Source organism: Populus trichocarpa, chromosome 16 (assembly GCF_000002775.5).
Source record: "Populus trichocarpa isolate Nisqually-1 chromosome 16, P.trichocarpa_v4.1, whole genome shotgun sequence".
Taxonomy (NCBI): domain Eukaryota; kingdom Viridiplantae; phylum Streptophyta; class Magnoliopsida; order Malpighiales; family Salicaceae; genus Populus; species Populus trichocarpa.
In genome coordinates, this window is record NC_037300.2 from 9260388 (window position 1) to 9273447 (window position 13060).

At 32.6% G+C, this 13060-nt stretch overlaps 1 protein-coding gene across 2 annotated transcripts; it reads left to right on the forward strand.

Moving 5' to 3' along the window:
• The first annotated feature begins 606 nt into the window (after positions 1 to 606).
• Positions 607 to 11374, forward strand: LOC18106269 (probable ADP-ribosylation factor GTPase-activating protein AGD6). 2 transcript variants are annotated; one of them, XR_002978444.2, is made up of 5 exons: positions 607 to 1733; positions 1821 to 1910; positions 10310 to 10806; positions 10952 to 11138; positions 11254 to 11374. XR_002978444.2 is itself a non-coding variant. In XM_024587774.2 (4 exons), exons 1-4 carry the CDS (start codon positions 906 to 908, stop codon positions 10953 to 10955), a joined length of 1419 nt encoding a protein of 472 aa, XP_024443542.1. In that variant the 5' UTR covers positions 607 to 905; the 3' UTR covers positions 10956 to 11374. The 2 variants fall into 2 exon arrangements, 1 of the variants encoding a protein (XP_024443542.1); XM_024587774.2 differs by having other exon boundaries at positions 10952 to 11374.
• Positions 11375 to 13060: the final 1686 nt, after the last annotated feature.

Consider the following 13060-nt stretch of genomic DNA (forward strand, 5'->3'; position numbering starts at 1 on the left):
CTAATAGTTTGATGGTATATTTAATATTTTCTCTAAAAAGATAAGTAGAATATATATTTTTTATAAAATATACTTTTGATAAAAAAGAAGAAGGAAAAAGCCACTAAATAAATGATCAATATTAGTTATTTAAATATAATTTAAAGTCTTGAAAAGATATTATTTTTTTAAATAAAATAATATTATTTTAGAAAAAAAAAAAATTCTTATACCTAAATCTACTTGGTTTATTTAAATTTTTGTTAGGTCAATCTTCAAATTATTTGAGGATAAAAATCAATTCAAATTAGACTTTTGATACACAAATATTATGATTTTAAAAAAGTAAGTTTTTAAAAAATATAGTTACGTGTAGTTAGTTAGATTTAAATACGTATTTGATAAAAATTATAATTAAAATTTATATGTAGAATGAAACTTAGTTAAAAAACATATAAAAACTGCTTTATAAAAATTATTTTTTAACTTAATTTTCTAGTAAGTCTCATAATATAAAATTCAATTTAATATATTATCAAACACTATTTTTAATACCACAAACGAAATTAAAGGTAAATAAACGGACCCTTAGTTATAGTAATTAACTATGATGATGAAAAAAAAAACCTTGCAAAAATTACGAGGAAACAAAGTGCTTCATTCCTTTATCGAGAACAAGAGAAGGGTGCGTCATTGCACCACCACCATCAACGTTTTGGCGGTGTTGGGGAGATTCCCCATTTGTCTCCCATTTAGCACGCGACGAAACAAACAGACACCTCTCACACACGCGCTCTCCTCCTTCCTTGTCTGCAATATTTTAGTCCCTTTCATTCTCTCACTCTGTCTTCAAAGGAAAGGAATAATAATTCAATTTAAGTTAAAATCCAATAGGATTCATATTTAACGGAAAGGATCGGATCTTAATGGCGGCTTCCAGGCGTCTTCGGGAGCTCCAATCGCAACCAGCCAATAAGATCTGCGTCGACTGTTCCCAAAAGAACCCACAATGGGCATCTGTTTCCTACGGTGTCTTCATGTGCTTAGAGTGCTCCGGCAAGCACCGTGGCCTCGGTGTCCACATCTCCTTTGTCCGATCCGTCACGATGGATTCCTGGTCCGAGATCCAGATCAAGAGGATGGAATCCGGCGGAAATGACAAGCTCAATGCCTTCTTAGCTCAATACGGTATCCCTAAAGAAACAGATATCGTCGCCAAATACAGCACTAACGCTGCTAGTATTTATCGTGATCGGATCCAATCGCTAGCGGAGGGTCGGTCTTGGAGGGACCCACCGGTCGTTAAAGAAACAATTGGTAGCAAGAAAAAGCCCCCTTTGGCTCAATCTGGTGGTGGTGGTGGTGCTGCTTGTGGCAGAGATGGTAATTTTGGTAATAACGGAGGGTGGGATAATTGGGATAACGATGATTCGTTTAAATATTCTTTAAGTGAAGTAAGGAGGAATCAATCGGTTAGCGATTTTAGGGGGGGTGATACTGGTGCTGGTAATGATGGAATGGGAAGGGTGCCTGTGAAATCGAGATCGACGGAGGATATGTATACCAAATCTCAATTGGAGGCTTCTGCAGCGAATAAGGAGAGTTTTTTTGCTAGGAGAATGGCAGAGAATGAGGTGAGACCTGATGGGATCCCGCCTTCACATGGTGGAAAGTATGTGGGATTTGGATCCAGTCCTTCACCTACTCAGAGTGATAATAAGTCGCAGCAGGATGTTCTGTCTGTTGTGTCACAGGTATTGGGCTGGAGCTTTTTCCCTTTTCTTTTGCGCGGATGGATATGATTGATGGATTGATTGGTGCTGTGTGGATTTGTTATGCAGGGATTTGGGAGGTTGTCTATGGTGGCTGCATCTGCGGCTCAGTCAGCTGCCAATGTTGTCCAAGCCGGCACAAAAGAGTTAACTTCCAAGGTATTTCGATTTGTATCTCTAGGTGGTATTAATGCATGTTTGTTATTTCTTCTTTTGAGATCTTCCGTTCTAAGTTTTGGATATCCTAGGATTGCCATGATTCGATGCAGCCACGAATTTTGTATTTGTTACTTGATCACCAAACCTAGAAAATAATATGATACTCCAAGTATGGATATCTCATTTGTTATCCTGTGATATCGGTTGTTCTCTTATTAATAGATAATAGATCCACCATCCTTTAGCTTACATCAAGTTGATTGATAGGACAATGCCGACATAGCTTAGCAAGTCAACCTTGTGTGACTGTGCGTGTGGAGGGAGGTGGCCATCTTTGTAGATGCTAGGAAGACTAGGTTGGAGCACTCGTCTTAGTTCCATTGGAAAGAATCGTGCATAAATAGGAATAGTTGGTGCATAAATAGGAATAGTTGGTGCGAAATTGCCCCTTAGATCAGTAATTTGAGGTTTTAAAGAAAGTTTGCAATTTGATCTAATAAGAACCTTGCCTTGAAGAACCAATGTTATATGCAATTGATCACCTCAACCCTATGCCTATAATGAGTCGCGAACGAGAAATATAAATCAAAACGAAGTTGATCAATCATTCGAAGAGTTTGCAAGTTTAATCAAGAACTTAGCATGTGAATCACTTAACCACACAAAGAGAAAGAAGCACACAATATATGGCAAAGATAATCAAACGAGGCCTTAATCTCAGCACAAAAAGCATAAAAATGAGAAAATAACTCAGAATGACTTTTCATTAAATATATCCAAGTCACACGAGAGTAATCATCAACAAAAGTAACAAGGTACTTAAATCTAGTTTTAGACGGAACTAGACAAGGATCCCAAACATCAGAATGAACTAATTCAAAAGGAAAACTTGCTCTTTTATTGACTCGAGGATGAGAATGAAGACGATGGTGTTTGGCAAACTGACACGACTCACAATCTAATAAAGACACCTTACTAAACTGTGGACAAAGTTTCTTTAGCAAAGGTAGAGAAGAATGACCCAACCGACAATGCACCTCAAGAGGGGTTGTTATACCATAACAAGCAATGGATTTGGGTATCTGTGTGTCAAGGATGTAGAGACCTCCAGACTCGAGTCCTTTACCAATAATCTTCTTCGTCATCAGATCCTAAAATAAGCAATAATCAGGAAAGAATGAGATGCAATATGAGTAGATGAAGACTTTAAAGATTCTTGGTACTGAGAGAACTTGACAAATTCATCTGCAGAGATAAGGACTGACTTTTCAGATGTATCATTAGTAGATGCAATATGAGCCGAGTGAGTTTTCTGAGTTTTGTTATGTAGTCTTCTACAATCATGCTTCATATGTCCTGGCTTATGACAATAATGACACTCAATCCCTCCTGAATCCTATGTATGATCAAAATTGCTTGATCCCCCTCCTTTGTTATCACCTTTGTAATGTGATCGCCCTGCTTCATACTCATTAGTTCGACTAACAAGAGCACCACTGTACTGGACAGGTGGAGATCCTTCTGTGCGAAGTACCCTACTAAATACATCTTGTAACGAAGAGATCTCAGAGCTAGAGAGAATCTAAGATTTTGCAGTCTCAAATTCAGAAGGGAGACTAGCGAGAAAGCTCATGACAACCATCTTCTCCCTTTGCTGTACTTTTACACCAGGACTAAAAGGTAACAACATATTAAGCTCTTCATAAGTTCTTTTAAAATCCATAAAGTAACTTGTAAGAGACCTATCATGTTTTTCTACACGGTAAAGGCTTTACACACCTTATAAATGCGGGAAACATTCCCTTTTTCCAGAATACAAGAAATCCAGATATTCCATCAATTCCTTAACAAATTCACAATGATTGATTAAGCCAATTACCTCACTATCAATATAGTTCTGTATCTGCAAGAATTATCGAGCATCCTCCCTAAGCCATGTCTGTCTTGAATCATCTTTAGGTGGAACATCATTCATATGATTATCCTTATCGATACTCCGCAAATAAAGACGAACGCTCTTACGACAATCCAAATAATTGGAGCCATTGAGCTTGTGTTTAGTGATTTTTTACATCATTGGGATTGCATCAAATATTACTGCTGCCTTTTTATCAGCCATAACTCACAAAATTTTATTTGTAAATCTCAACAAATAAAATTATAGTTGAAAACAAGAAAACTTATTCTGGATCCTAGTAGCCACACCAGAGGAGAGATTGACACAACAGAGCACAAATGTGTGTTCTACCAAATTTTGGAGTATTAGGTCAAATATGAGCAATCATAGCTCTGATACCATGAAAACATAGAAGGAGAAAACAAATATTTTCTTCTTATTTTACATTCATCAATCTGTCACCTATATACATGATAAGAACCTATATTAGGAAAGTAGACTAATTAGAATCCCTACAATTACTTCCTAATTACATGCTATTTACAACCTGCAACAGGTAATATACTTGCAATGGTTATATAATGGTGATGGTGGATTTTATGATAAGGTAGTAGTGGTGATGGTGGATTTTATGATAATGATAGTAGTGGCAATGGAGGTCGTGGTGATGATGATGAAGGGGTTAATAGCGTAGTTCACCCTTGTATCCTTTGTTCTATTAACGATTTAGTGTGTGTTTGGTAATGTAGTGTAGGTTGTTTTTGCAAAAGTGCTTTTCAATTGAAAATATATTAAAATGATGTTTTTTCATATATTGTTTTTTTTTTTAATTTTGACATTAGCACATCCAAACATTGAAAGTCACTTGAAAAACATCAATTTAATACTTTTTCAGGCAAAAAATAGTTTGAAAAGGACTTTAAAAAAGAGTTGAACCACATTACCAAACGAAGCTAGTCTTTCCATCCACACACATCAATTGGAGTTGGTAGATGTCATATACACTAGGACATTTTATTATTAAGAAAAACTAGCCTCGTGGCCTGTGCAAGACCTTAATTACCTATATTTCTTGTGTATTGGATCACGATTGAGATTAAAGATGTTATCCTTGCATTTCTTAATTTCTTATCATCTTTTATTACTCGTGTTCATGCTCTTTAGACATGTAAAAACAATTATTTTTTATACTTCATTTATAACACTAATATTTTAAATTGATATTTATTATATGTTCATCATCGAAAAAATATGAAATAAATAAAAATATGAGGTAGGAAAAATAAGTATTAATTTTAGAGAATCTCCAAAATGTAATTAACTAATTAAAAAAATCATAAAAATCTAACCAAAAAAAAAAAACAATTTGGGCCAACTTGTCGAATGCCCAAGTGTGGGAGGGCTAGCCTATATGCTGGCATCTAGGCTCTTTTTTGTGTTAATTCATCAAATCACCAAGTTATATTATGCAATAAAAAAACACAACAAAAATAAGGTTGCAATATTTAATACTATTTACTTATTCTTATTCTTAGAGTATTTTTTTTTTGGATGCACCAATTTTTCATTACAAATTCAAAATAATTAAAAAAACAGTAATTATAAAAAGTTTTTAATGAGTATGTTTAAAATATAATTATCAATTTTAGTAAACCTTCATGATTTAATTCTATATTATATATTTAAATAAACATCACTTCTATTAATAATAATGAAATTATATAGATTTTCTAAAAACAATTTAGATTTTTATCATATTATATTTGAGATATTTATGTATAACAAAAAGGGATAACATTTGACTCAATCTATTATTAATTATTTATTTTAATTTATTAAAAAAATAGGCAATAATATTTTCTTAAGTGGTGACTATTTTGAAGTTTAATTACTATTTTTTTATAAGAATTTTTATTTCTTAGAGTAATTTTATAAAAGTTCCAATTTGTTGTAACCAATGTTTTTATGTAAGGAAAGATTGCATAGTGCTGACTGTTGAGATTACAATATTTATTAACAAAAAGTAGGTAATGGTTACCATTTGAGTATGAAAAGGGATTTGAAATTCAATCCAAATGGATCCAATATTTGGATTTTCTATAAAAGTAGTATTAAGACAAATATAGTTGATCATGTACATTATTTTTTACTTAATTAATAGTTATTTTTTTTTTATTTTTTTTTTGTAGTTCATCATTATTTTTGTAAAAATAAAGACAATCTCTTCTATCAAGAGAAGAAAACCATAATAAAGACAATATAACAATAAAATAAAATGAAACCCCCATAATCACCCAATATTCTATTTCAAAGCCCCAGTTAATAACTGTAATCAATAAACAACACCTTGACCAAGAGCAAATCAAGTGTAGACTTGCATACTTTTTTTAATCAACAACTCAAAGCAAGTTGTTTGATAAAACTTATTGATTAACTGTAATTTCTGGACTCTAGACTGTAATGAGTCTTAGCTTTGATGGGCCAAGTCTTGTTGAATTGGTTTTTTGGTTGATCTTTCAAAAAAAAAAAAAGTACCTTCAATCTTTATACTAATTGCACCCAGTATCTCAATGATATGTTCCTTTTCCTTGCCAACCAAAAAATTATGGTTAATTCTTGGACATATATAGAAACAAAAAATTGTTTTAAGTACCGGATAGAAGAGCATGCAATACTTTAACAACAAAGTTAATGCTAAAAAGCCAATAAATATCATTAAAAGTTCCTAGATTCTCAAAAGACTTGAAGAAATCAGTAATGAATAATTAAACAAAGAAATAATAGTGATTAGTTCCAATTCCTCAATTGATCCCATGCAACAGATTGAAAAATTTGGGGTTTCTCATCCACATCGTAGAGAGCCTGTGATTGTGTTTTAAAGGCAAAGAAGTTCAGTGAAAAAATAATTCCCCCCCTCCTCGATGTTTTTTCTGTTCTCTGTATATGGAAAAAGAGAGTTTATTGAGTTTTTTTTTTTTGAGTGAGGTCATTTATTTGAATCAAAGGACATCTACCAGTCTTTTAGAGGATGCTTGAGCTTCTCTAATTATATGTCGTTTATTTGGAAAAAGCTAATTTTGATAAAGGAGAAAATGCAAGGAAGAAAAATTTAATGTGAATTAATTTCAATTGTACATAAATATTAGTAACAATTGATGCTTATTAATGTTAAACCACATCTAAAAAATTATAAGATGTATGTTATCTCAGTAGTTACAATGCAAATCCAAACAGTAACTTATATTTATTTAAATATTTTTTGTAATTGTAAGATTTATTTGATAAATCAATTAGGTGAATTGTATAAATCACTTTAATTCTAATTTGATTTACTTTTATTATATCTCATCACTTAATTTGAGTGTCATGTGGCAGGTACCAAGGTATTCCACTTTTCTATCGCTTGGTGAAATTATCATGTCTTGCGTTTTCTTGCCTTTTCATATACTTAAATAACACATTCAATTAAAAAGTGTAAAAAGTTAAATATAAAAATAACCAAGTATAAAATAGAAAGAAAACCATGTGCTCTCCCATTGAAAAAGTCACACATACACGCACATAAAAAAGCATTGAGTCAAGAAATAAACCTCAACAAAATAAAAACTCAAAATTCCTTCTCCAAACCAAAACCTAGATAATATTGCAATGGAGTATAGATGGGTTGGTGTGGTTTCTAAGTGAACAAGAGGGGAATGTGAATTGTGTTTTGTTTAGTTTAGTTTTATTTTATTTATGCAATGAAGGGGAGAGTTTAGGTTTTTCTTAAGTTTTGTTTTCTTTTTATTTTTATGTATCTCTAATTCTTTTATTAGGTTTAAGCTTGTGATTGGTGAATATTTTTTTCTATTTTCTTTCATTTGTTCGCTCAATTTTTTAACTTGTCTGTTAAATTTTGATTGCTCCGTGGGGTTTGTTTTGTTCTAGTTTTTTTTTCCTTATTAATTTTAGCTTCTATCATGAGTTGATGGGAAAATAGCCATGCTGGTGCCATTATTATTTTTTATCTCTTCTTTTTTTTAATTTTTTTCATTATTTTAGTTTGACACGTCATTTTAATGCTAAAGTGTCCACTTCAACTGGCAACACTGGATAGACTAACCTCGTAATAGAACGTGTTGGGGCTCATCTATAAGAAAGTTTTTTTTAGTATGAAATCCTTAAAATTTGAAGAGCATAAAGAAAAATCTGTGCCATTAGTTGGATAATGAAGTGGTGGTGAGAGTGTTTCCATGGTAATGGTGGTGGTGAGACTGTGCCATTAATTGGAGGACTAACCTTCTAATTTTTATTTTTTATTTTAGTTTGACACACCATTTTAATGATATAGTGTCCACAAAAGTGGATGAAAGACTAATCTCACAACAAAACCAAGAGTGTAGGTTTGCATTGATAAGAAAGTTCTTTTAGCATGAAATCCTTCAAAATTTAAAGAGCACAAAGGAAAAATTGTGCCATTAATTGGATGATGAAGTGGTGGTGAGAGTGTGCCCATCTTAATGGTGGCTGTACTATGATATTGGTGGTGACTATTATGGTGGTTGCCATGGTTATAGATTTTGTAGTGTTAATACTGGTCATATTGGTAGTGTGATATCATACCAATAGAAACATAAAACTACTCTTGTTGTTTAAAAAACATGTTTGGAAATTCTTAAAATTGTTTTATAAATCAATTCAACCACACATGATTTCTTCTTTTTTCCTAGAAAATATGAAACTAGAAAACTGCCATAAAAAAAATATATCAAGGTTCTATGGATATCAAAGTGGATTTTAAGTAACATCATTTTAATGATTAACGGTCTTGGTTTATATCCACCTAAAAAAAAAAACTTATTGCCAATAGAAGCAGATTAGGAGAGTTAAATTAGGGGAAAACACGTTGTATAACTGACAATTAGATCTCCATTGTTGGTGAGACACCATATCTATATCATAGATTATGCATGTGTATGGATGGAAATGATGGAGGATCTCCCAACTTCAAGCCCATGTTATTTGATTTTTTATTTGGATTTATTATTTAGTGATTTTGTTAGACAATTTTATTTAGTGGTTTATGAGCCTAATTGATGGTTGTTATCAGGGTTTTGCTATTTATATGTAATTTTTCACATTATAAACAATTTTGATGAATTAATAAAATTTGCAGATTGTAGATTTGTCCTCCCCCTGTTCTCTTCTTTAGCTCCTACTTCTTCCAACTTTATTTTCTTCTTTCTTTCTTCCCTATCTTTCATCTTTTGAAATCTCACTTGTGCCGCATCAGCTTCGGTATGAGAGCCTGGTTGTTCCCACAACTGAAAGATCCAACATAGTTAAAAAAAATAAAAAATAAAAGCCCCAAAACTCATCATCTATAACAAACCCAACACCAGCCTCCACCCTGCTGCCCAACAAATAAACAGCCCTCACATATAGCAGTCCACCAAACCAGCAACTCTAGTCGAACCTGTCAGCTCAAAAAAGTAAAAAGAAACAGAAAAAAGTTATAGACTTTTGTTCTCTTCCTTTAGTTTTCTCTTCTCTTCTTCAGCTCTTACTTTTCATCTTTCTTCTTTCTTTCTTTCTTTCTTTCCCTTCTTTACTTCTCCTCAAATCTTACTTGTACAGCATCATATGTTCTATAATGCTGAATGTTGAGTGTTGAAAAAACAATATTTTACAACAAGGTCATAGCATGCGGATTCTAAGCTGAATGACTGGAAAGGCTATAAAACAAAAAAGAAATTTGTTTTTAGAAAGATGGAGATGACAATCATAGAGGACAACTGAAGCGAATGTTGCTTGAGATAGTATGGCTGTTTAAAATAGATGATTGACCTGAGAGTGCATTAATGAGAGGAAGGGATTGGATTGGAATACTGGGAGTTATGCTGGGACAGTGAGGCAAGGAATGCCATGGGACTGATGTGGGAAAAAAAGGTATTTAGTATCGTTACAACTCATGCAGTTGGACCTGGAGAAGAATGAGCACCTGATTTTGAGTTTTATTCGGTATTGCTCTCTTCTTTGACAAAGCTAGCAGCTAAATATATTTTTTTTTTATGCAATGGGGATGATGTTCAACCTGCAACTAACAGGTGGGTGCTATTCTGATGTTCAGATGAAAAACAAGTGGACATTAGTGATTCATTGTTGGTTGCCTTTAATGGGAAAAAAATTGGTGTGGGATGAAGTGATAGAGTGAACTAGTGTCACAGTAGCGTACAAATGTTTAGCCATACAAATGTGAATCGAGGATTGGGTCCATATAGCTGACCAACTACTTGGGTTTGAGGCTTAGTTTAGTTATTTATTCCCTCAGATGCTATGTCCTCTTACTTTGTTTCTGTCTCAACATATTATATTATGTCCGTGTTCTTATATTTGTTCCCATTTTCTGCGGAAACTTATTGTTGACAATAAAGTTCTGCTAAGTTTGTTCTTATATAAGAAACAAGAACTACCAAAATCTGGAATTAGATTAATGTGGTTCATGAATAAACCTCGATTACAGGTAAAGGAAGGTGGCTATGATTACAAGATGAATGAAACTGTCAACGTTGTAACTGCAAAAACAACAGAAATTGGACATAGGACATGGGGGATTATGAAAGGGGTAATGGCAATGGCTTCGCAGAAGGTTGAGGAGTACACTAAAGATGGCTGGAACACTGACAACTGGCAACAAAATAATAGTCAGAGTAATGGATATTATCAAGAGTTCAATAAACAGGAAAATAAAGGATGGAATTCTTCTTCTAGTGGACAGTCCTCAAGTGGGCATTACAATTCTTGTAGCTCTAGTTCTTGGGATGACTGGGACCGGAAAGACAACAGGAAGGAAGATAGTGTAAAGTCTACTGCATTGCATAGCAATGACGGTTGGGCAGGATGGGATGATGCCAAAGATGATGGATATGATGATAATTTCTACCATAGTGCTCCAGATAAGAAATCCGCTAGTCACAATGGAAAGTCCGATGCATCATGGACAGGTGGAGGCTTCTTTAGGTATGTGCTAAACTCAAATTTTTTTCTTATGTTTTTTTCTTCAGGTATGCTCTAAATTCGTATGTAATTTGCTGGGAAAAGGCAATTGTTTGTGTTTGGAATGATCTTCATTGACTTGTATATCGCTTTTTGTTACTGTTATCAGGTAGATTCATATTACATTCTCTCCAAAAACCCTGGTCTACTCTGAAATATCGGTTAGTTCTTGAACTGTTGCGTGGCAGGCTGCAATAATTACAAAAGCAATGGATATGAATTTACACTAGTGTGCAGCCGATTCGAAGTGCTGGCTGGATGTCATATTTCGTGGGGGAAATGCTTTGTTTAGACTGGTATATTTTCTGCAACTCTTTTTCCGTTTTATTTTTTCTTATCTAAAAAAATTTATGTACCTTTTCTGGTTCGGGTGTGTTTTGAAATTAGTTTTATATATACAACTTTAAACAGGGAGAGGGCAAACTGCCCAAATCAAAGAGCACTGCTCTTTATGTGCGAGGACATAATGTGACTTGAAAAGTCAACCTTTGTAATTGTGATGACTGATCAATATAGTCTTTCTTTCAAACTATTTCATTTTTTTTTCCACAAGGAAAATGTGATCAGTGTTGGTTTAATTAGAAAACCACGTCTTGTGTAGCTTAGCGTTGAAAATAATAAACGATAAATTGGCCAATCAAAATATTGTTTTATCGAATGTTACCCTTCGATTCAACCCTAAGCTTATGTTTAGTAGCACACTAGTTCTAGGCCCTCGTATTGCATGCGTAGTATGTTGTAATTAATTTTTCGTTAATTAAAAAAAAAAAGTTTAATAAGTCCCATTATAAATTTTACCATCAGTTTTACCTCCATCGAATTCAAAGTCGTTACTAACATAGAAATGCATGCTTGTATACTTTTTTAAGTTGCATGTCTCCTTCCGATTGTATCATTTAGGAATGCCCGCCCTACACTGATCTGATTTTGACACTGCATTTATTTGCAAAAAGCATCTGATAATATCTTTTATGATAATCTTGTCAAAATCTTGTGCTAATTGATATAATTATCTTTATTGTATTATTTTTATTGTGTTTAAAAGGGAATGATCTCGATTTAATGCTTGTGAAATTAAGATGTGTAATTCAAATATTATTTCATCTAATATCTAAATCCTAAAATTTTGACAAAAGCATATTAATAATTTGAATTGCTAGTCAGCTCAAGTCACATTTGATATTACATATATTAAATCTAAATGCATTTATTCACCAATTAGTATTTATTGATTGAAATGAATAATAAAACAATAATTTTAAATGTGTATATATAATATATTCTACACATAGCTTTTAGACTCGGCCCGGGTTTTGACCGGGTCGCCCGGGTCAAATTTTTTTTAAAAAATCAAAACGATATTGTTTTAGTAAAAAAAAAAGTTCAATGGGTTGCAACTGGGTCTTGTCGGGTTACACTGAGTTTTTTCTTTTCCTGTTTTTTCTTCAACCCGGTCCGGTTTTAGCCCCGGGTCGGTCGGGTCCCAGGTCGATCCGTCGAGCCGAGTCGGATTTCAAAACTATGATTCTACATCATTCTTAATCGCTATTGATTTTTGAAGGAAGTATTATGAAATTGTATTATGTGATTTTACATCTTTTTAAGAAAGTATTTAATTAAAAATTAACAAGGATATAAATATCACATATTTAGCTTTGTAATATCATAAAGTTTTATATAATTTATGGAACCTCTGATTAAAAAGTTGATTTGAAATTGATGACTTTTTCTTTCCTTATAAAAGATATTCAAGTATCATCCAAATACCTAAAGGGGATTAGGAAACATTGTTCCTCGAATAATGTTTTTCAACTCTTTTTTCTTCTTTATTTTTTTTGTTTATGATCACCAATTTATTTTTTATTTTTATTTTTTTATATTATGTTGGTTGGAGATTGAGTTTGATAATTTTTTTTATATTTTTTTGTTGTTATTTAAAAAAAAACACATCAAAGTAATGGGTTAGATCTTGATTTTACAAAAAAAAAAAAAAATCAATTTAGTTGTTTAGGGAAAATTAAAAATGATGGGATCAAAATTGAAAGTAAGGTGAAATGATAGTCATTTTATCTTAGAAAAAAAAATTCTTTTTTAATCTATCTATCAAATTGTTTTTTCATTTTTATCCTTTTACACTATAATGATTGGTGATTCAACTTAATAAGTTGTTTTATGTTGCTTTCAGTCGGTTTATCAAGGTCTCAAAAAATTATCATAA

Bases quoted from the DNA above. Each gene is read 5' to 3' on its own strand.
- LOC18106269 (XM_024587774.2), top strand. From the start codon at position 906: ATGGCGGCTTCCAGGCGTCTTCGGGAGCTCCAATCGCAACCAGCCAAT. The intron at 1,734-1,820 runs GTATTGGGCTGG...TTTGTTATGCAG, and splicing joins TTCTGTCTGTTGTGTCACAG to GGATTTGGGAGGTTGTCTAT. The intron at 1,911-10,309 runs GTATTTCGATTT...CCTCGATTACAG, and splicing joins CAAAAGAGTTAACTTCCAAG to GTAAAGGAAGGTGGCTATGA.